At 40.2% G+C, this 23,665-nt stretch overlaps 1 protein-coding gene across 34 annotated transcripts in view; it reads left to right on the forward strand.

Annotated features, from left to right (window-relative positions):
- Positions 1-23,665, forward strand: part of MAP4K4 (mitogen-activated protein kinase kinase kinase kinase 4) — a 209,743-nt gene that overhangs the window by 182,404 nt on the left and 3,674 nt on the right. For 18 of the 34 annotated variants that reach the window (XM_058278220.1, XM_058278207.1, XM_058278208.2 and 15 more), the window contains 11 exons: positions 4,764-4,939; positions 5,424-5,544; positions 6,616-6,807; positions 8,883-9,000; positions 9,298-9,468; positions 14,410-14,553; positions 17,359-17,493; positions 18,971-19,071; positions 20,521-20,670; positions 21,130-21,289; positions 22,042-22,181. In XM_058278220.1, the coding sequence (XP_058134203.1) occupies positions 4,764-4,939; positions 5,424-5,544; positions 6,616-6,807; positions 8,883-9,000; positions 9,298-9,468; positions 14,410-14,553; positions 17,359-17,493; positions 18,971-19,071; positions 20,521-20,670; positions 21,130-21,289; positions 22,042-22,181 (1,608 nt within the window). The remainder of the gene's footprint in view (positions 1-4,763; positions 4,940-5,423; positions 5,545-6,615; positions 6,808-8,882; positions 9,001-9,297; positions 9,469-14,409; positions 14,554-17,358; positions 17,494-18,970; positions 19,072-20,520; positions 20,671-21,129; positions 21,290-22,041; positions 22,182-23,665) is intronic. The other 16 variants (XM_058278215.2, XM_058278216.2, XM_058278229.2 and 13 more) reach the window with 1 other exon arrangement.

A 23,665-nucleotide genomic window follows, 5' to 3' on the forward strand; every position in this document is an offset into this window, starting at 1 on the left:
TCTGCCACGCTTCCTCGTACTGTGCATTCTTCATCCATGATGACTTCTTGGCCTCAATGATACCACCACTGTGCTGAAGGGTGACGTGGTAAGCCCCATCTCTGAAATGTCCAGCATCAGAGCAACATTCTAACCTAGCCCTTTAGACTTAGCTTGTGTTCAATCTACATTTATTTTCTTTCCTTAGCTTGCCCTCTTCTAGAATTGAAACCCTTAAATTTTTTTTCTTAGATTTTTATTGAAATATATCACTTACACATGAGCATACATGAATAATAAGTGTATAGTAAAAGAAAGTTGTGAACTTACAAAACAATTGTACATACCATCATACAGGGTTCTCATATATCACTCCACCACCTTGCGTTGTTGTAAAACATTTGTTATAAACTATGAAAGAGCATCATCAATATATTACTACTAACTATAACCCACAGCTTCTTACATTTGATGTATTTTTCCCCAACCCAGCCTATTAACACTCTGTGTTAGTATTACATATTTCTTATAGTTCATAAGAGAGCATCCTCATATTCCGTAAACCACAGTCCATCTTCTACCACAAAATTCACTCTTACACAGTTCTGTGCCTTGTACAATCCATTCAGAGTGCATACTCGGTGGCTCTCATATTCATCAGAGTTGTGCTGTCATCACCTGTGAATTTTAGAACATTTTCATTATTCCAAAGGAAAACTCACTCACCCCCTTATAACCCCCCATTGTTGTCCATTAGAACTGATATAATAGCTTCTTTGCCATTGCTGCAAAAATATGCAATATTACTGTTAAATATCATCCTTAAATTATATTAGTTGTAATTTTCCTGTGTATCACCATATTCTTAACACTTTGTAAAAGAGGAACATTCTTATGTTTATATTATTAACCACAATTTTCATCCACCACTAAAATCAGTGTTACAGTCCCTAGATTATTCTCTAGCTTCCTTTCAATTGACATTTGTATCCAGAGACTATCCCTTTCAGCAACAATCGCATTTATAAATCATCAGTGTTAGTTATGCTTACTATAATGTGTTACATCAGCTCTGTTCATTTCCACACTTTCACAATAAACCTTATTAATTCTAAAGACATTAAGCATCAGCTCTCATTCTCAATGCACATTCTATCTCCTAGTAACCTATTCATCATATTTCATTCATATTAGTGAGACCTTACAATATTTGTCCTTTCATGTCTGGCTTTTTTCACTCAGTATCTCTGTGGTCATCCATGTTGTCATATGCATTCCGATTTCATTTCTTCTTATAGCTGATATCCACTGTATGTATATACCCACATTTCGTTTAGCCATTCACCAGTTGATGGACACTTGGGCTGATTCCATAGTTTAGCAATTGTGAATAATGCCACCATCCATTGGTATGCAAATGTCAATTTGCGTCCTTGCTTCTAAATATATTTGTAGGTAAGGGGATTGCTGGATCATATGGCAGTTCTATATTCAGCTTCTTGAGGTAATGCCAAATTGTCTTTCCCAAGGGCTACAACATTCTACATTCTACCAACAGTAAAGGACTATTCCTATTTCTCCACCTGTTCTCCAGCACTTGTAGTTCTGTTTTTTTTAATAATGGCCATTCTATAAGGTGTGAAATGATACCTCATTTGTAGCTTTGATCTGCATTTCCCTAATAGCTAGTGATGTTGAACATTTTTTTTAATGCGCTCTTTGGCCATTTGTATTTCTTCTTTGGAAAAGGTCTATTCAAGTCTCTTGTCTGTTATATAATTGGGTTGATTGTCTTTTTATCATTGAGTTGTATGATCTCTTTATATGACATGAATATCAAACATTTATTGGATATGTGGTTTCCAAATATTTTCTCCCATTGAGTAGGCTGCCTTTTTACTTTCTTGACAAAACCTTTTGAAGAACAAAAGTTTAATTTTGAGGTGGCACCATTTTTATATTTGTGTTTGATCCATTTTGAGTTAATTTACGTGTAAGGTTAGATATAGGGGTCCTCTTTCTTTCTTTTGGTTATGGATATCTGTTTTCCCTATACCATTTGTTGAAGAGACTGTTCTGGCCCAGCCAGAAGGGCTTGACAGCCTTCAAAAATCACTTGACTGTGGATGTTATGGTCTGTTTCTGAGTTCTCATTTGATTCCATTGGTCAATCTTTTATGCTCTTTTGTTTGTTTGTTTGTTTTTGCCATTATCACTAAGTAATATGCTTTAAAGTCACAAGTGAGTGTCCTCCAACTATATGCTTTTTTTTAAAAGACGTTTTTGGCTATTTGGGGCCCCTTACCCTTCAAAATAAATTTGATAATTGGCTTTTCCATTTCTGCAAAGAAAAGGCTGTTGGGATTTTTATTTGTGTTGAATCTGTATATCAGTTTACATAGAACTGACATCTTAATAATATTTGGTCTTCCAATCCCTGAACACAAAATGTCCTTCCATTTATTTAGGTCTTCTTTGGTTTCTTTCAGCAATGTTTTGTAGTTTTCTGACTGAAGATCCTTTTAGGTCCTTGGTTAGGTTTATTCCTAAATATTTGATTCTTTTAGTCGCTATTATAAATGGACTTTTTTTCCTGACTTCTTCCTCAATTTGCTCATCAGTTAGGTATAGAAATGCTACTGCATACCACCATTTTATTGAATTTGTCTATTCTAGTAGCTTTGTTCTAAAATTTTCAGAATATTTTAGGTACTGGATGATATCATCTGCAAATAGCAAAACTTTTACTAGTCCGATTCCTATGTGGGTGTTATTTTTTCTTGCCTAATTGCTTTAGCTAGAACCTCTAGCACAATATTCAGTAACAGTGGGCTTCCATTTCTCATTCCTGATCTTAGCAGGAAAGATTTCAGTTTTTCACTGTTGTGTACAATATTTGCTGTGAGTTTTTCATGTATGCACTTTACCATGTTGAGAAAGCTTCCTTCTATTCCTATCTATTGGGAATGTTTTTCTCAAGAAAGGATGCTGTATTTTGTCAAATGCCTTTTCTGCATCATTCAAGATGATCATAAGATTTTTCCTTCTTCCATTTATCAACATGATTTAATCTACTAATTGATTTTCTTGCATGCCTGGGATAAAACCCACTATTGATCATGGTATATAATTCATTTAATGTGCTATTGGATTCGGTTTGCAAGTACTTTGTTGAGGATTTTTGTATCTATATTCATTAGAGAAATTAGTCTTGTAATTTTCTTTTTTTCATAGTATACTTATTTAGCTTTGGTATTAGGGTGATGTTGGCATTATAAAATTAGTTTAGCATTCCTTCCTGTTCAGTTTTTTCGAAGATCTTGAGCAAGATTGGTATTAGATAGTCTTTGAATGGTTGGTAGAATTCACCTGTGAAGCCATGTACCTGGACTTTTTGGGAAGTGGGGGGTGGGAGTGGGTTGATGACTGTTTCAGTTACTTTACTTGTGATTGGTTTGTTGAGGTTTTCTATTTCTTCTAGGGTCATTGTAGGTTGTTTGTATGTTTCTAAGAATTTGCCCATCTCATCTATTTTTAGTTTGTTGGCATACAGTTGTGCATAGTGTCCTCTTACAATCTCTCTTATTTCTGTGGGATCAGTGGTAATGTCCTCCCTCTCATTTCTGATTTTATTTATGTGCATCTTCCCTTTTTTTCTTTGTCAGTCTAGCTAAGGATTTGTCAATTTTGTTGATCTTCTTGAAGATCTAACTTTTGATAAAACCCTGAAAGTTCTGCCTCAGCTATTTTTTTACACATAAAATTTGTTGCACGTATTGTTTTTGTTTTTTGTTAATTAAGTACAATTTTCTGGGTAACTTCCTAAAAAGCCACATCTGTTAAATAGTAGCAGGACTTAAGGTTCAATACTTGATGACTTATTTCAGAGGCTTAAGCTCAAAGAAAGATGTCCTTAACTGTGGAAAAGAAGAAAAATAAGTTGGAACTCCTTAACTTTAAGTTAAGAAATCCTATATTTCTAAGTAAAATTCTCAAGTAGAAAGATGTACTTTGGACTTGTACATGAAAATTATATTTGGTTAATTGAGTGTTAAAGTGTCTCAATATATAGAAGAGTAAAGGAAAGTGAAGTCCTTTTTAAATAACTTTTATTATGGAATATTTTTTCTTTCTGATGTTCCTATTCGTTAGAGGTTTTCTAGGGCGATGTGGGGTAAAGCACAGAGGAGAGAACCAAGTCAGCCAAGTCATCAGCCCACAGCAGTCAGCGCTGATGCCACTTTTTCACTTAATAGGTCACGGTACATGGCAAGTTGTTAACCGTTGGTGAAAATGGATGTAAATGTTAGGTCAGGGTCCGCTTTGCTCCTCTTTCACCTTTTCTGTAGGATTGAAGTTTTTCACAAAAGTAGAGATAAAAATAATTATTTTAAAAAGGAGTATTTAAACCAAGCCTTTTTAATTGAGAGGTCGTTTTCCGTATACCTCCTTAAGAGGAGACTTTGTCATAAAAGCAGGGAACTGTACAACAAAGTCTGTGGGTCTATCTACATTCATTGTTTATCTAAAATGATATGTTGTATTTGGAAAAGAAAAGCACTTTCCGTTTACATGCAACATCTTTGACACTCTTTTCTATCAAAAGCTTTAAACACGCACTTTCATATGAAACTGGGAATTGCTCTGCCAAACAGTTTCACAGTATCAGCATTGTAGCTCCTTTTTTTTGCTAGTTAAAGTAAAGAACTGCTCATTCTTTTCTCTTTTCTTCCCACTTTTTTTTCCTTTTGGCTTATACTCTTTTTTCTGCCCCCATGTATTAGGATTTGACTGCACTGGCCAGAGAGCTTCGAGCAGTGGAAGATGTGCGGCCACCTCACAAAGTGACAGACTATTCCTCATCCAGTGAGGAGTCGGGGACCACTGACGAGGAAGATGACGACGTAGAACAAGAAGGGGCCGATGAATCCACCTCTGGACCAGATGACACCAGAGCAGTGTCAGTCCTGGGTGTATTTTAGAGGGGATGAGCGTGTGCCCACCCAGCCTTCTTGCTGTTTAGGAGCAGGCATTTTTTCTTCGCTCTGCCTTGTGTCCTTGCATGCTTATCCTGTAGTGATCATGGAGCCATCAGCAGACAGCCCTTCACTTTTACCCCTTCTCTCCCCCTGCATGTGTGTTAGTGCCTTTCCCCAAATCCCCAACATGTACTTTTTTTTTTTAATTTGAGGATGCAAATGATAAAAGGGAAACGTCCTTTGAGTTTAACTACTTTAATTATAACAATATGAATTTATTGTAATTATTTCGCTCAAAAATAAAATGAGCTGATAGGAAATTCCTTGTTTAAGGGAAGAGGATACGTACTTGCTTTCTCAAAGTAGACTCTGCCTGTAACCTGATGTCATCTTATGGCTTTGAGCAGGTGAAGAATCTAAACAAGATATCCATGACTCCTTAACTTCTGGACTTTGCCTCACTAGGTCATCTCTGAATTTGAGCAATGGTGAAACGGAATCTGTGAAAACCATGCTTGTCCACGATGACGTGGAAAGTGAGCCTGCCGTGACCCCATCCAAGGAGGGCACCCTAATTGTCCGCCAGGTACCTGCGTCTCCTCTTTGTTGTCAGAGGCTGAGCTTTTCTGTAGTCATTAACCCACTGCTCACTCACTCACTCACTCATGCTCTTTCTACATCATCATCTGTTTTTATGTTACCCAGACCCAGAGGGAGAGTGCCCGGGGCTAGGGAGGCAGGTGTGTGCATGCCCGGAAGGGAGCCGTCGTCTTCCACCTGTACGGCTGCTCCCCGCATGCTCTGTGGCAGCCCGCATTCAAGCACCACGCTGGTCTCACAGTCTGTGTCTGAGCATAGAAGAGCCACAGGGCATCTCAGCAGGCTCGCAGGGGCTGTGACAGAGCAGCCCTGTGGATTCTGCACAGACTCTCAGCTCTGAAGGTCTGCAGCCCTGCAGCCATCAGCGGGGGCCAGTCAGGCAGGAGCCGCCCAAGTGCCATGAGCCGTCCCCTCATCGCGGTGAGGGGAGACTCGCAGAGCAAAGGAGTTGGGAGGTCTCTCTCTCCTGTGTTCCAAAACACTGGTTTTCTCACTTGTTAAATAATTATTTATCACCCAGATGTGCTCAGTTTGGATTACTGAGTTTTACAATAGTCTCTTTGTTTCTTAACTTTAGATATAATAAAAGTGATAGGCTTCTTATTTAAAATAGAAACAGTGCTCCTATCTAGTATTTTAGTCTTTTCCCTGAGAATGCCTCCTGTTAAGGCAGTGTATTTGGTTGGAAAATGGGAAGAACATGGAAAAGCCACGGATTCGAAGAAGCAACTATTGTACTTTTTGGAGCTTTAAACAGAACAGATTTTTTAAAAAGGGACATAGTGTTAGTAACAGCAGCTAGTGTGGCAGATAGAAACCATATTAAAAACTCACTGCTCGAATCATGCAGCCACCAGATGACTTTGAATTCTGTTGGCTCACCTTAGTAAGTGAGGAAGTGTGAGCAATTCCAGCTAATTCCCCCTAGTTTTTCCTCAATACCTTAGCAGAATCTGAAAAGCCACACAACACTTTAAACATAAAGTCAGTTATCGGTAGGGTAGTAGGCCATTTCAGCAGCACTTGAGCGAGACAAGTGTGCCTGTTTTTTCTGCAGAGTACAGTTGACCAAAAGCGTGCCAGCCATCATGAGAGCAATGGCTTTGCCGGCCGCATTCACCTCTTGCCAGATCTCTTACAGCAAAGCCATTCCTCCTCCACTTCCTCCACCTCCTCCTCCCCATCCTCCAGCCAGCCGACACCCACCATGTCCCCACAGGCACCCCAGGACAAGCTCACTACTAATGAGGTATGTCTCGCACCACAGCTGGCTGCTTTCCTAGGGTTAGACCAGCACTGCCTAGTAGCTAGTTGGCAGAGGAGAACTTTCCAGTGCCCCTCACCCCTTCCCTACCCACCCTGCTTTCTTCTGTCACCCACCCTTCCCTCCAACCCCGAGTAACATGTTTCAGAGCTGCATACAAATCCCTTAACCCTAGATCAGTTTCCCTCCAAACTTGCCAGTTCACTCTTTACTTTTCTTTAGATAAGTTTATTTGCATGGCTTTCTTGACTCAATTTATTTTTAAAAATCTAAATAAGATGATTGCTGTGTTCTCAGACCCATTATATATTTGGCATGAAATTCTAGTCATTTGTGGAATCTGCCTTTTTCATTTTTTTTTTAATCACTTAAGTACATGAGGATTTGCTCAAGCAGACTTGGCCTTATCTGGACAAGCTTGTTTTCCTATACAAGCATCTCCTTCATACAGAGCTGGATTTTATTTTATTTTGTTTTATTTTATTTGGTCTTTTGTGGCATGGGGAGGGAGATGTTGGTTGTTTAGTTTTAATTTGTGTTTGCCAACCCTGTTAAAAGGAAACTTGCCTTGTACTTCACAATCAAATTCTAAGAAGAGGCTAAACACCTTTCAAAAAAACCTACAAAATTAGAGTGTTAAAACTAGAAGGGTAAAGGTTCATGAGAGCTTTTTATTTAAAAATTTGTATGGGGAATCCTGTGAGTGTGTTCACAGGCTGTATTGTGGCACTCAGGCTGGGTGCTCCCAGGTGATGCTTGGCTCTGTTGTTTTGCCCCAAGTGCAGTTATTGCCCCAAGTCCTCCCACCATGAGCTCCTCCGTGCCATGCGAGGGCTGGTTTAAATGCGTTTGTCCAGTAGTTGAGGGAGGTTGCAACTGGCATGTAGTTTCAGCTAATCTTGTCAGCATTTAACTGCCCTCCTGCTCCTATTTTGGTTCCCTTGTTAGAAAGAATCAGAATAATCCCCTCCCCCTCAGGAGCTGGCACAAGTTGACTGCTTCCCAGGCAGGGTCAGCGTCAAATTGGTCATTGGCTGGATTGGCCACTGACTCATGGTTCTAGGGAGAGAAGCCTGCAAGGCGGCAGATATGTGTCCAGGGAGAAGATTGCAGCCGGGGGGGGGGGGGCTCTAGGAGAGCAGTGAACAGTGACTTCCAGGGGTCCATGGGAGCAGGTTGAACTAGTACAGGACAAAACCGCTTGGTCACATGTGTTCTTCTCCAGTGATACAGTCCACCTGCACTCACATTCCTCCTTATATTTATATATTGAGCTTTGCTCCCTTTTGCTCTGATGTACAGTATTTTACTATAACCCTTAACTTACTAAACTGGCAACTCAATTTATTTTTCTCTGTTTTGTTTTTAATCATCATTACATTTCCACTTAACAATTTGTATCACTTTCTTTGTGGTTTGTTTTTTTTTTTTGTCTTAAGTTAAATTATTAACCAAAACACTAGTGCACCTAAAATGCCAAAAGAATATGCCTATTTTGTCATCTTCATCTGTCACTAGAGAGCCCTTGTTTGATATGGGTTTAACAGTTATGCACCTAAAGTGGTGGTAGGACTGAAGCCTCTGCAGCTTTATGGCAAGAGGCTCAATTTAAAATTAAAAAAACATAGAAAATAAAAATTTTCCAATATTTCAACAGAGATTATTATTTTTTGCATGGAGAAGATTAAATTCACAAGTTGGTGAATTGAGATCAAGACTCCTTTAGGAATTTTAATTATTAAAACTAGGAGCAAAAAGTATAGGTATTTTTAGTACCTTGCAACATACTTTGTCATAGATGAGCAATACGTATCTCAGGAAAGAGACGTGACTGTTGAGTGGCTCCAGGTTAGACGACCTGCTCCTAGCAGTGTGGCCTGCCCCAGTAGAGCAGCCCTGGAGGACGTGCTTGGCAAATGATGCCAGAGGGGTGGGAGCTTGTGCTGGGGAAAAGCATAGTTTAGAAATGGCTTGAAAATGTTTTTGTTTTTTGTTTTTTTATTTCTTTGTTTTCTTTCTTAATGTCATTTGTATTAATAAAATTGAAATTTACATTGCAGACTCAGTCCGCTAGTAGCACACTCCAGAAACACAAATCTTCCTCCTCCTTTACACCTTTTATAGACCCCAGATTACTACAGATTTCTCCATCTAGTGGGACAACAGTGACTTCTGTGGGTAAGTAAAGCAGCACCAAGAAAGCAGTCAATAAACAGGACTTGTGTTACTCTTGAGTGTGGCTTGGGCACAGCCTGGACTTGGGATGCAGAGCCTGCCCCTTCACGCTTGCTGTACCTTATTTGCAATGAACTGCACAGTCGATTTCCTTTTTCCATATACATTTCTTACAGATTTGTTTTCCTTAACAAAGTGTCAATGATGGCCTATGAATATTTACTTGAGATGAATGTAGGGTAGAGTGGGGTTTGGCTGTGTTTGCACGTATAGAAAACAGTTTCAAATGACTTGTTTCAGTGGGGTTTTCCTGTGATGGAATGAGACCAGAAGCCATGAGGCAAGACCCCGCCCGGAAGGGCTCAGTCGTCAACGTGAACCCCACCAACACGAGGCCACAGAGTGACACCCCAGAGATTCGGAAGTACAAGAAGAGGTTTAACTCAGAGATTCTGTGCGCTGCCTTATGGGGTAGGTGCCTGGCTGCTTCCCTCCGATCATTTTGTTATTATTCTGGGCAGAACGGGCTGGTCGTTTGAAGAAGAGCAATTCTGAGTTGTTTGGAGTTTTTTGAAGGGCTGTTGACAGAAGATGGAAGACTTGCGGGATGCCGGTAACTTTTACATCCTGTAGGCTGAGTGGTGCGTGGATGGAACTGTGTGAGGACCCACCCGTACTTGCACTTGTTTCAGCAGCCAGATATTGTAAAGGAGGACTGGTCCCCAGTTGTTCTTCCTGTAAGAGGAAAAGTAAAAAGATGAGAACAGGCACTTGGTCCATATTTATTAGAGCAATGAAGAAGTTCTTTGATGTACTTTGCTTTAAATATTTCCACTCAGCTTTTTCCCCTAATTCTTTGTGTCTTGGGCCTGATATCTAAATGGAGCTTTTAAAAGCCTTATGCCATGTACCCAGTCCACAGACGGGAATGTTGAGTTGACGTTACCTCTTGAGTACTTACAGCAGTTGTGTAGCATCTTTGGGACCTGAGCGCCATGAGAGTGTCACTGAGAGTTTGCTGTGCACAGAGCCCCGTCCTCTCGCCTTCTAAAACTGGTTCTCCCCTATCCCTGGACTCCCACGACGCTCTCCAGGTGGACCCTGCGCTTGGCTGGATCCTAGCCTTGTCTTCCCTCCCTGCACATTGTTTTTGTTCTTCTCCAGCTTGAACCCTGAGGTTAACTATTTTTAACAGGGACCCTACTTCCACCCAGAAGAGATTCTCACTCCCTCGACACTGCAAGTAGAAATCCATTGATTTCCACAGCAGGGCTCCCCTGTGGCTGGGCCAGCCTGCCGTCTCCCACCCAGCTCATTTCAGCCCACCCCTCCTTCCTGCTGCACGGGACAGCGGTGGAGCCTGCTTCCTCTTTATCCCTTGACATCTCGAGTTTCCATCGTGGTCTCTCCGGAGAGTATTTTCAAAGCCTCCAGTGCTCATTAAGCATTGTTAGTAACCCCCAGAAGTGAAAGCCCCCGGCAGGCCCCAAGCGGGCGCCTCCTTGCCGTGGGACTGGATTGGGCCGAGCAGTTCCTTCTCCCTGAAGCCTTGCTGACGATCCAGCCTGCTGTTCCTATGCTGTTCCTACTCTGAAGCGTGCGCTTTCAGCTGTTTGACTTCCCCGGCCCCTCAGCAACTACCTTTAACCGTCTTTGTTGCCCTCAGATTTACCTTAGGCGCTCACCCCTTCTTATCATCCACATAGCCATCTCTAGCCCTGTCTGCCAGCTTGTGCTTTTCAGCCACTTTGGGGACATTTCCACCAACATTTTTAATTCAGTACATAGTAAAATAAAGCATCTCTTCCCTCCCCCTCTCTCCACACCCCAGGCTTATCTTCATTGTCTCTTTCTGTCAGTGAAACTATGCCCAGGGACATAGAGTGAAAGCCCCTCCACCTGCTTGGATCATTTCCAGGAGTGCACTGTTCCCACCGCAGCAGGGCTTTTCACATCTGTTCACCTCTTCCTTTCGCTGCCGCTGTCCATTTGAGGCCTTCCTTATCACCAGCCTATTGCACACGCCCGACTGTAGCCTAACTAATGCATAGTTTTGTATCAGATTGCTTTTTCCATGAACCCTCAGTTGCTTCTTGTTGCCTGTCAAATTCTCCCAAGTTTGACACCAGAAGAAAGGTGGCAGCAACGACAGTTCTGGGGAAGAAGAGCATTATGGAGGAGCTGCTGAGTTCACTGGGATGTGCTGACGTGACTATGACACAAGTGTTTGCTAGGATATAGGAGATGGGAAGAGCATTTCCCACTTGAGAGGAGAGGGCTGGGGAAGCTTTAATACAGTCGAGGTGTAGGGATAAAGTGTGAAGTCATGAAAAAGGGGTCCAGGAGCTGTGGTGGGCGGGTGCAGTGATAACCAAGGTTCAGGAGGAGGGCCAACTACGTAGCACGGCAGAGAGTCCACACAAGACTAGAGGCTCAGGGAAGCCCTCTTGCTTTGACAGTGGACATTGATGGGGGACAGGGTTACACTGCAAGGGGGTAAGCAGAGCTGATGAGGAAGCAGATGCAGTAAGTGCAGAATACAGATTGTAGAATTTAAAAGTTTTTTAGTAATTTTTCCCGTTGGCTTTCACAAGGTTCACGTGAGCACAATTGCAGTTAGTGCAGCTTACCTGTAAACATTTTAGAAAATTGGGGTTGGGGGTTGTTAATGCTAATCTAAACATTATGAAATTTTTATTATGTCAAACAGCTTAAAAGGTAAAGTATATTTATGAAAAGTTTGTCATTTTCCAGTGACTATCTTTATTCTTTTGGCTGCTAGCCCTTGATGTTCTACAAGATTATATAGTTCTTGGAAACAAATAATGGAGAACTAGAATTTAGGTACCCGAATACCTGCAATTTTTGTGTATGAAAAGATTTTTTTAGTTTTACCTCTTATTCCTCTGTTCCTTCTTACTGTAAATCTTAAAATTGGTATTTTCGTGGTTTTTTTTTAAGCCATAAACAATAGATTAAGCAAGACTCATATTTTGGGTAGTTATTAGATTTTTGACAAAGTTTTTTATCCCCTTGATACTGAAGATTGATCAGGAAAATAAACAAGATGTTCTGCAAAATGGAGCCTTTGGAATGTGCTCTTGGATGACAGCTCTATCAATTGATGTTGTGTTTTCTGCAGGTTACTTTTAAGCTGTTTAGAATTAACTCACTAAGTGGAGGGAAACCACTAAGAATAAATGTTCATTTCTTTCATACTGATATTTAAGCTTTTAAAATTGGACAGCACGGTTTCCTCTTAGCATTAAGTGATTATCTGACATGTATGATAGTTCTGTTAAAGAACTTCTTGCTTACAAAAACATAATGGCCTGCTATAAGCCCTTCCCCTCCCCCCATAGAAACAAATAACACTGTCAGACCATGGGCTCTAATTCAAAGCTGTGATGTTACCTGATTTGTAAAATGTCAGTAACCCCCAGAGCTGTACTGTCCATGACGATGAGGTAACCACTAGCCATATGTGGCTATTTAACATGAACTTTAAATTAATTAAAGTAGGTAAGTCTATTCTTCACTAGCCCCTTTTCGGGCACTCATTAGCCACATGGCTGGTGTCTGCTCTGTTGGGCAGTGCAGATAAAGGACATAGCCATTGCAACAGAAAGTTCTTTTGGACAGGGCCAGTCTAGAAGCCATGCATTTATAAGCCTCCTTTTTCCTTATGATTTATGTGTAATCATGTTTTAATTGTATTTTAGGACTTTAAAATACAATTTTAAATAGGGTTTTTTTGAATAGGGTGTTTTCCTTTACTCTTAAAGATCACTCTGGATGGATGGGAAGCAGGTAAATAAGAGAATAGATGGGCCTTCTCTTTTCTCCAAATTTTGGAGGCTTGCTTCAGATTATCTGAAGGTACGTCATCATACGTCAGACCCAAGGGAACTGTCTGGGTAAAGTCACACTGGACAAGGGGGCCAAGGGCTAGCTGGTGCAGGATGCACAGGGCACTCTCGTAAAACGTCAGTTGCTTCTGCAAGGGGCGATCACACACCTGTGTTGTATGTGAAATAGTAGACTATTAATGGGGACTTTATCAGGTCGTTGCTATTATCTAGAATCCATAGAATGTCTTTACATTTTCTGAAGGCTTCAGGTAGGATTTTTCATAGTTCATTGCCTGTATTTGTAACTTGTCCATGGGAGTCTAGCTCTCTGTACTTGCTACAGTTCTTAATTGAGTTTGTGTAGCAGTGGTCATATGTTTAAATGTAAATTCCAGGTCCCAGCAGAGTCCTGAATGCCAGGCTGAGGCTTTTGGGCCTTCTCCTTTAGGGCGTATGCAGTTGTTGAGGAAGTGAAATCCTTAGTGAATTAGTGTTTTCATGTGCAGATCTTGAGAAAAGTAGAGAGAGATATTGTAAAAACCTCAGTTAAGGTCTCTGTCTATCAAGTGTAAGCTGGCGAAAATCAGGATGTGACAGAAGAGGAGGTATTATCTGGCTTTGGTGGCTAGTCTGGCTAGTTTTGAAGAGAAGTCGTGGGAGATAGTGGTGCTATTGCTAGAAATGGCAAAGGCAAGAAGTTGGTTTCATTAGAAATCTCTAGTAGGCAGAAAAGCAGGGAGATGGGGTGTGGAATTAGGAGTTACTGTCTCAGATTACTAACAGACAGCCGAGGTAGAGGTGTTGTAATCTGACAGAGAGTAAAGAAACATCTCTATTCTAAGAAACACAGAACATGCACGGAAATAAAGATGAAACGTTTAAAAAAAAGTCACCTGGAGAACAATGAAAGATCATAGAATATGTGGTCAGCAGAGCCAAGATGGCTCAGATGGGGAGGTCATGCCTAAAGTGGTCCTAAGACATTGAGGAACAAGAGGACTGACAGCAGTTATGTCTTTGGACTTGATGATATCAGGGAGTGGTCTTTAAAAAAAGATTAAATTGAGTAATAGAAGCCAAGTGATAAGCTGTTAAGTATTTGAGGGAGGCTATATCTAGCTATTTCCAGAAATTTTCCAGTGAAAATAAGGAAAGATAAATGAAGCAAGAAGAGGCCATGGTGTCAGGTGAAGGTTTGTGCAAGTGTCTACTCTATCTAATGAGATGTAGAATCTGTAAAACCAGGGGGATGGTGAGCCTGAAACATTCTTGGGCATCTCAGGAAGAACTAGAAACTGATGGATTATGAAGGAAATCAAGGGCATGAGGCCCCTTCGTTTTTTTCTTTTATGCTTTTTTATATTTAAATAAATGTAACTAATGGTGGTTTGCTGCAAATTTGTTTTGCAGTTTGCAAGTTTGACTATTCTATTATTTCTTTTTCTGGGCGAATTAAGAAAACTGCACAATTTTCCAAATATGTGATATTAACCTTTCCATACAACCAGGGTATCTGCAAAGCCCGGCATAAAATGCAGGCCTTTCTGTGTCCTTGAAACAGGAGTGAATTTGTTAGTGGGTACAGAGAGTGGCCTGATGCTGCTGGACAGAAGTGGCCAAGGGAAGGTATATCCTCTTATCAACCGAAGACGATTTCAACAGATGGATGTGCTTGAAGGCTTGAATGTCTTGGTGACAATATCTGGTAAGGTTGCTTCCTTAGTGTCTCTTTTGTAAAGCAGAATATATAACATCTTGGATATATTTCAATACAGCATTTTTTAAAGTGATAAACTTTATTTACGTCCTTCTCTAGAATGATGGTTAACTGAGATGCAGCTATAACATGAGTTTATAATAATGTGGTAGGAAAATTTATTCAGATGTGCCACAGGTGTGCACACATAGACTCTCTTTTAAAGAGCTGTCTTGTAAAGCACACACTTCCACACAACCCATTACATCCTTGCAAGGTACGAGGGCAGCAGCTCTGCCTCTGTTGCTTGTTATGTTTGCTCTGCCTTGTCTACTGGGTAGACTTGCATCCACTTCCTCCCTGAGGACTTTAAGTTTTACCTGTAAGTGGATCAGTTCTTTACCCTGATTCTAAAATTTTTGTGTTAAATCAGTTAAAACTTAGTATGAGTTTTTTTTCAAAGAAAAAAAACACTTTTCTTAGTTTAAACTCTATAACATGTTTTCAGTGTAGAAAATGAACTACTGCAGAAAAGCAACTAGGAAAAATAAAAAGTAAAATAATCCAGAGGTAAAATCTATTTTTAAACTTTTTGGTTTCCAACTTCCTATCTTTCAAGCACATACCACAGCCAAATAAATACATAGGAGAAAAAAACCTGCATAAAATATGGTTATACCAGAATGATAATGACAGAATAATATAACACCCAAGTAGTGAGTAGTTAACAAATGTTGCAGTGTTGTTAAATACTTCACCAACCCCTGATAACTAGCTGTTCTGAAACTGGAATACATCCTGTCCATGCTTATTTTCACCTTGGTCGTGTGTGCCCGTGCCGTGTGCCTTCTCCAGGTCATTAAATAGACCTCCATGATAGCCATTTTATATGGCTACAGAGTCTTTCCTTGCATAGTTGTGTTGAAATTTATCTTCTGTTACTCATTTGTAGCTTACTTAACCTTTGGGCATCTCCATGTTACACAGATCATAATTTCCTGAAAATTTATGTTATTGCTGGGTCAGAGGTTATGCACAGTTATAAGACTTAGGAAGCATAAGACCCAGGCTCCCCATCTCAGAGGCAATTATTTGTAGTCATTTCCCAGGCTGCGGTAACAAGCTCTGATGGGGAGTCCAGGGTCTGCCTCTCTCTTGGCTTCCTGTGGCCGTGGGCAGCCGTGTGCCACTCTCGCCTCTGCCTCCAGCTTCACCCGCCTCCCTCTCCCAGTCTTTGTATCTCTGATATCCCTCTCCTTTCTCTTAAAAGGATACCACTTAATTGCTTGAAGACCCACTCTAAATCCAGGCTGAGCTGTTTGAGATCTTGGACTTAATTACATCTGCCACGACCCTGCTTCTAAATAAGGTCACAGGCACAGGTCCTGTGGTTTAGGACTCAGGGCCTTGGTGGGGCCCAGGCTCAGCCCCCTTCACTGTTATTAGCATTTTGGTACATTTCCTTCTCTTTTCTGTAACTATAGCTCACAATATGGGAATAAATCACTCCATATAACACGATGTACCTTTCCTTTACCTCACATATCATGGTGAACATTTTCCCCATGTTAAAAAATTTTTCCAAACTTGTGAAAAATTGTATTGACATATGACACATACCCAAAGTGCCCAGATTACAGTTGTACAAGCCCAGTGAATTATCACAGAATGAATACATCCACGTATCCCACCCAGGGAAGAAACGGGATATTCCCAGCACCCTCTTAGAAGCTCCCCTGTGCTGCCTCCAGGCACTATCTTCCCTCCTTCCCAGAGGCAGCCACTGTCCTGGCTTGGGCACCTTAGAGTTGTTGTGTCTTTGAACTGAATTTAGGTAACATTTTTTCTGTTCCTGGCAAATGTATGTACTCTTGATATTACTTGCATTGCTTCCTGTTTGGGGCTCTTTTAGTCACGGCTGCCGTGAACATCCCTATTAGGTATTTGGGGACACTTGCACACATTTATGGTAGGAGAGGAATTGATCATATGTAGAGCATGCGGGTGTCCAGCATCCATAGATAACACCAAACTTTGGTTTTTTGGCTTTTTTTTGGCTTTAACCGTTTACACTAGTTTATGAGGATTTTAGTTGCTCTACTCTTTGCCTTCCTTTGATATTATCAGACTTCACATTCTCATAGGTGCCTGAAATTGTATCTCATTATAGTTTTAATTTACATTTCCGTATCAACTATTTCTTTTTATGTGTCTGTGGGATATCTTCCTTGGTAAAGTGCCTGGTTAATTGCTTGCTTAGTTTTTCTGTTGGGTTTTCATTAATGTCTAGGCATTCTTTACATATTGCAGGTGTGAGTCCTTAGTTATGTAAGTTGCACACATCTCCAATTTGTGGCTTGTGTTTGCTAGATTCAAGTTCCTGCGTGGGCGATTTATTTAACCTCTCTGTGCTTCCAATTTCCTCATTGGTCAAATGTGAGATAATAAGGAGTGAGAGGGTTTCGAGGATCAGATGATGTTATAGTTGTTAATGCATCTTATACATTTTGCTGGTTGTATTTTTGTGCATCTGTTTTTATTCCTTTGTCATTTATTGTTCCTATTTGAACTATGTAAGTGTGAATCTTTATTCTTTTAAACCTTTCCTTCCAATTCAGGCCTATACCTAGTGATAATTCTGTAGGAGTTTTAAAAGTCCATCTGCATAGCTTGAATTGAGGTTTTAGTATAAATTTGATAAAAAATGTTTCCTTTTGTTGAATAAAATTTGTCAAAGTCTCTCTTGGTTCCTGTTAAAAATGATGATACCTATCTTTGAATATGTATTTAAGATGTTTATATTTATTCTGCTAGGCAAAAAAGATAAGTTACGGGTCTATTATTTGTCCTGGCTAAGAAATAAAATACTTCACAATGATCCAGAAGTTGAGAAGAAACAAGGATGGACGACCGTCGGGGATTTGGAAGGGTGTGTGCACTATAAAGTCGGTGAGTTCAAGGAGGCTCAGAAGGGTCTTATTTTCCATGGTTTAATTTGGGTTCCATTGAAAAGTCACATGTTCTTTTGAAACTTTTGATGTGCCTGTTTCTGATACTCTGTTTCTAAGCCATCTTCTAATCCTGAGGTCTTATCTAGACCTTGTCTTTCTGCCTTCCATGCAGCTGAAAGCAGCTGATCCTCCCACTCACAGTCTGTGGTCTCACCCCATGCCCATCCAGCTTGTGGGAGAACCTTTTGAACCTTTTCACAACCCGTGAACATTCTTCTCCCCTTAAAGATGTGGTTCAAAACAGACTTTAAAGGGAGCCTTGCCAAATGACAGCCGGCTGCCTTGGCCTCCGCCTCACACTCCAGGCCTGGTCCCCGGCTAGCCGACTGCTGTGGGGCCTTGGCGGTCGCTGTTATAATGCTTGAGCATCTGGCCTGAAGAGTGGCAATGGGTCATTTTGTATTAAGGGTGCTGTACTGTGCGTGGCTTCCAGGAGTGCAACTCATAGATGAGTCTGGTTGGCCAGAGTTTAATGCCAGTTCTGTTGTTTCTCTTCTTTCTGCATGCAGTGATTCTCGTGAAGTAAAAACTCACAAAACAATATTTTTGTGTATGACCCCCCCCCAAAAAAAAACCCCACAATGCTGTATTAATGATAGAAATAAAGGGGAAATAATGAACCTTAGCCAAGTGAGAGTTTTGTGGAAGACAGTACATTCTCTAACAGACGTTGAAACTGATCTGCATTAGGCGCCTCTTGAGTGTTGATTTCTGCTTGTGTGTTTTCTTTTTTTCTATGCCTCTGTATTATAACATGTATTGACATGTTAGAGTCACTTCCTTTGCTCCAAGCAACATTACTGTCGGTACATGCTAACGTCCTCTCTATAACCTTAGCTAATAATGACTGCAGGAACCACCCCAGTATTTGTCCAGAATGATTCTAGGTAATACCAGAATGTAGTACTTTTGCCTTGGTATAGATTTCGAGATCATAGCTTCTCTGTATTGTGTGTTTATATGAAATATTTTTATTTGTTGAGGCTTAAATAAAATCATACAAGGCTAAATTTAATGCGCATTAGCCTGCGCTGGCAGGAATCATGGGCCTGGCCTCCCTGCAGAAAGACTCCCAGGCACTTTCTGGGAATAAGAGTGTATGATATTGTTGTCATTATCTTTATACTTGTAGGACTTTCTTTTCTTTTTTCCAGTTTTTCTAGACCTATGCTTCACTATATGGTAACCACCAAGCCCAGGGACTGTTTAAATTTATATTCTCATTGATTAAAATTAAATAAAAATGAAATTTAGTTCCTCAGTTGCAGGAGTTACATTAGGTTAACAAGCCATTTCACATGCTTGAAGAATAAATAGAAGGCATATTTATAAAGTTTGCAGAAGACACATAAAAGAGTTCCATGTTGATACTGACCTGTGCTTTTTTCTCTCTCTCTCTTTTTTTTTTTCCCCAGTAAAATATGAAAGAATAAAGTTTCTGGTAATTGCTTTGAAAAGTTCTGTGGAGGTCTATGCATGGGCACCTAAGCCATATCACAAATTTATGGCCTTTAAGGTAAGGACATCATACACTTAAAAGTAGCATCAGCCTTACAAACTGTGACCCAGAGCCAGTGAATAAATTTTAAAACTCCGAATAATTAAAATTGATAATGTAAAAGCTATGTGTTAATACAGCTTATAACATTATCATAAGAGAGGACATTTCTAAGGACCTATTTTCTTTTATTTTCAATATAATTTGCTTAGTTATCTGCTTTCTGAGAAGATGAGAGCTGACTGTTGAGCAGACACTTTGATTATTGTGCCAATATGATACTTAATGCTCTCCATTAAAAAGCAGACCTTGACCTTCCACTAAAATCATGGCTCTATGTACATTTTTAAATGTATTTTTTAATTTGTCCAACCATAGACACTTGTAAATATGTACAATAGAGTATAACTGAAATTGTTATAGAAATACTTAATGGCACAGGGATGGGTATTTTACATTAAATACAAAGCAAGTTAAAAATACGTATATGATCCATTTTGTTTAAAGAAAAAACATTGTAGAAAAAATATTAATAGTTATCTGTGGGCATTTTTAATATTTATTTTTGTAATTCTAGCATTTGCAGTAAATACAAAATAATGAAATTTTAAGTAAAACTATTTTGGTGACATTAAATATTATAAATAACTTAGTAGCATCCTTTCTAATACTAGACATAAAACTCTTAAGCATATCCCTTGTAACTATTTTAGTACAGGGCAAGAAATGAAGAATTTTCCTTTCCAAATGATTCTGTTTACTTATTTTGGGTTTCCTTTGATATATTATTAAAAGGGTAAGCTTCAGTTATTTGGAAAACTTGTACCTTAGATCGCCTGATTACCCACTGAAACAGGATCAGTGGTGGTACAATATATTTTTTAATCCATCTGTTATTGACTCAAAATAATAGCTTATAAAATACAATTGTCTTTGAGTTTCCGTCTTACTATCTTCTATGTACCAGGTACCACACTCATTGCTTTTATAAATGTTACCTAATTCCTTTCTGTTTTGTCATCCAATCTTGTGGTCCCTGGGTATTGATACTAGTGTAGAAACAGAAGCTTTCCAATGTGTTTCGCAGGCTGTTAAGACAGCAGTACATGGCAGCCTTTCAGCACCATATCATTTCAGTTGATAAATGAAAATAGAAATCTCTGTAGCTCAGAATTTTGACAGTAATGCTGATTAAATCTTCTTTACAGTGACTTCTGCAATTCCTCCTCTGTCTCCATTGCCTGCATTTGACTGGTGGGATAGTGTGCTACAGAAAGGCCCTGGTTTTTCATTTTAGACTTTGTTGGAGACAAAGAGCAGAAGAGTAAAGGACAGGGCAGAATTCCAGGTCTGGGAGGGGGAATTCAAGTAACTGATTTGAATTATCAGCTTCTAGCTTCTCTAGTTTGATCTTTTGGAAATAAGTCTGCCTCATCTTGCTGCTTCTCTCTTATTACTTCTCCGTAGTCATTTGGAGAACTGGTACATAAGCCATTGCTGGTGGATCTCACTGTTGAAGAAGGCCAGAGATTGAAGGTGATCTATGGATCCTGTGCTGGCTTCCATGCTGTTGATGTGGATTCAGGATCCGTCTATGACATTTATCTACCAACACACGTAAGAAAGAACCCACACTCTATGGTTGGTTGACTGGCTTCATTTTGTTTTGCCTTTTTTCTTTGCTCTGCTGAGTGAACTAACACAAGCAGGGATTCCTCACTTCCTCTGGTGTGGGAGTGAGTATTTAAGTGATGTACCATTGACAGTAGCTCCATGCTTAGACAAATGAAAGTCCACGTCAGGGTTCCTCCAAAAACTTCTTAGCTCTTGCTTAGACTAACATGGGATAGATTTGGGCCAGTTGCTAGTAGGCCAGAATGTCTCTGGGTTTGGGGTGGTTCTAGGAACATTACTTGTCAAATGGGACCCACAGTGCCAGCATGTTCCTAAGGCCTCAGAAAACTCGAGTCGTGAAAGGCACGCTTTGGGGTGTATATCACATAGGTTTTCCAAAATGGTATCCAGTGGCTGTATTTATCACACAAACTCGCTTCTTTGTACTCTCTTCTTCGCTAGATCCAGTGCAGCATCAAACCCCATGCGATCATCATCCTCCCCAACACGGACGGAATGGAGCTCCTGGTGTGCTATGAAGACGAGGGGGTTTATGTGAATACCTACGGCAGGATCACCAAGGATGTGGTTCTGCAGTGGGGAGAGATGCCAACCTCTGTAGGTACGCATCACCTTTGTGAAAGTGCAGCCGTCTCTAAAATCGCATCTATTTATCATACTCATTTTGCATGTTAAAACATTCGGTCATTTAACAGTGGTTTGGAAATAGATGATGGAAAGTTTAGGTGTAGACTGTTTTAAAACAAAGTCCAAACAAATAGTTTATATTTTTAAAAAGTCTAACATTGGAATCCTTCATTTACTCTACAAGACATGCAGAAAACATGGGGCAATTTTTGTTGTTGTTGACTGATTTATGGAAAGTAAAGGGAGACAGAAGGGTCGGCGGTTTGCTCTTGGAAGCAACAGAGCCATGACTAGAAACCCAACATCTTAGATTGATCTGATTTGCATTTGGGGATAAAGTGGGTGATTTGAAATTTTCATGGCTTTTATGTTTTAGCTCTCCAAACTTTTTTTCTTCTCCAATTAAAGTTGCCGTCTTCTCATTTCTTCTTCCTGTCTTCCCTTATAACTGATTTGGTGAAAATATGTGTGCTAAACTGTAAGCTCAGTGGGGGGTCATTTCGCAAGATAAGCATGAACCACCTCTGGAAATTAATAATAGATTTGGCCATTGATAAATCTTCACTTCCCAGGATAGGACAGGGGGTTACAAAGGCAGTAGTAGCAAAGTTCCTTAAAGAAATGCTGATGTGCCAGGTTCATTTATGTGTATGCATCTGACATAAGCTCATCTTTTTACAGCTCTTTCATTTTTAACAAAATATATGTTTTTCTCCTCCCAAAAAGCATATATTCGATCCAATCAGACTATGGGCTGGGGAGAGAAGGCCATAGAGATCCGATCTGTGGAGACTGGTCACTTGGATGGCGTGTTTATGCACAAAAGAGCTCAGAGACTCAAATTCTTATGTGAACGCAATGACAAGGTAATGGCTTCTTTAGCATCTTTGAGCAGGGTTTTATTTTCCATGGAGCTTGTGAAGCCTTTGGGGTTTTGATAGATTTCTCAAGTAAATTCATCAAAAAACTTTTTAGAAGTCACTTTTAGACATGTTTGTAGGAGTTGGAGTGTGTTACTTGTTTTTGCCAGGAGGGGAGGGAGGTAATTTTCTCTATAGAATTTATCATATATTGGGTTTCTTGGATTTTTTTTTTAACCCTATTAGGTGACCTGTCTATGCTGTTTGGTTTAGGGATAGGGAATGTTAAAGTGTCAAGTTAGATGGGTAAGATTCTCTTGTGAGTGGAAAGAAACACCCAGGCAATTTGGGAGACACAAGTTACTCTCCCCTGATGTGTTTCAGAAAGATACTGTTGAGTAATGCAGGATAAATCATTTTATGCCAAAGCACCTTCTGCAGCTGAGACTGTAGCATTCCAAAGCCCCAGTTAAAATCTTTGTATTTCAAAACTGGCCACATCCTTGTCTTCAAAGGGCTATGCCCTGGGCATCCCTCCCTAAACCAGCCTTGAGTGAAGCAGGTACATGGCCTGCTGGGGAGCTCACCGTCAGGGACCCAGCATCCGTCTCCTCTGTCAGGCTGTCGGGGCCCGTCTGCCTGCTTGAGGCAGCACATTCCACCTTAGGGATTGGCCACCCCTCCCCTCAGACTGAAACACACCCAGCATCCTAGCAGCCAGCCTCCAGGTTGGCTTTTCAGATTACACATAAAATGTGATGTGGCAAAGAAGAGCTGCGTGTTTCTCCCTGGCAGCTGTCCTGCTGACCCTACCACGTGCTGACACAGAAGCCACCTCACGGCCGGCCTCTTCTCTTCTGCTGTGCTCTGTCTCATTTGCTCTTGGGCCTACAGTTTTTTAATCCTACACAGTCTCCCTCAAATCTGTTACCTTTGAAAATCCACAGCTTGAGATGTAATCCCGGATTTTGTCAACTTTTTTGGCTTGTTTTCTGAAGTTGACATAACTTTAATTCTTTGAACTTCAGGCATTTAAATACTTCTGTCATTTGTGATGCCATGCTCCTGAAGATTTATTTCTAAAGGCACGAAAGTAAATTCTATGATTTTGATGCTAAAGTCATAAAATGGTTGATCTATTTTAGCTTAGCTTTAAAAAGAGAAAAAATTAGGTTGCTGAAGAAGAACCTTCCCCGTAGCTTGTCTAAGTTTTCAAACACATTTCTCATTCTCATTTAGAAAGTGTTAACTGGATGTGGAAAGAAAGAACCCAATTTCAGAAACCAGTTTTTTTGTTTTCACTTGGAGTTCTCATAATATAGCAATAAATGTACAGGGAGTTTCTGTGGTTTTATAAGCCTTCTTAGTTACAATAAAAACGGGTGACCAGTGGTCACAGCTTATAAATCATAAATTCCCATTATCCCAGATTTTCTTTTTAAAAAGGTGCTTTGAGGTTTGAAGCTTCTTGTGCTTGCTTTGAGGGTGAG

This window comes from Dasypus novemcinctus, chromosome 17 (genome assembly GCF_030445035.2).
Source record: "Dasypus novemcinctus isolate mDasNov1 chromosome 17, mDasNov1.1.hap2, whole genome shotgun sequence".
NCBI lineage: Eukaryota > Metazoa > Chordata > Mammalia > Cingulata > Dasypodidae > Dasypus > Dasypus novemcinctus.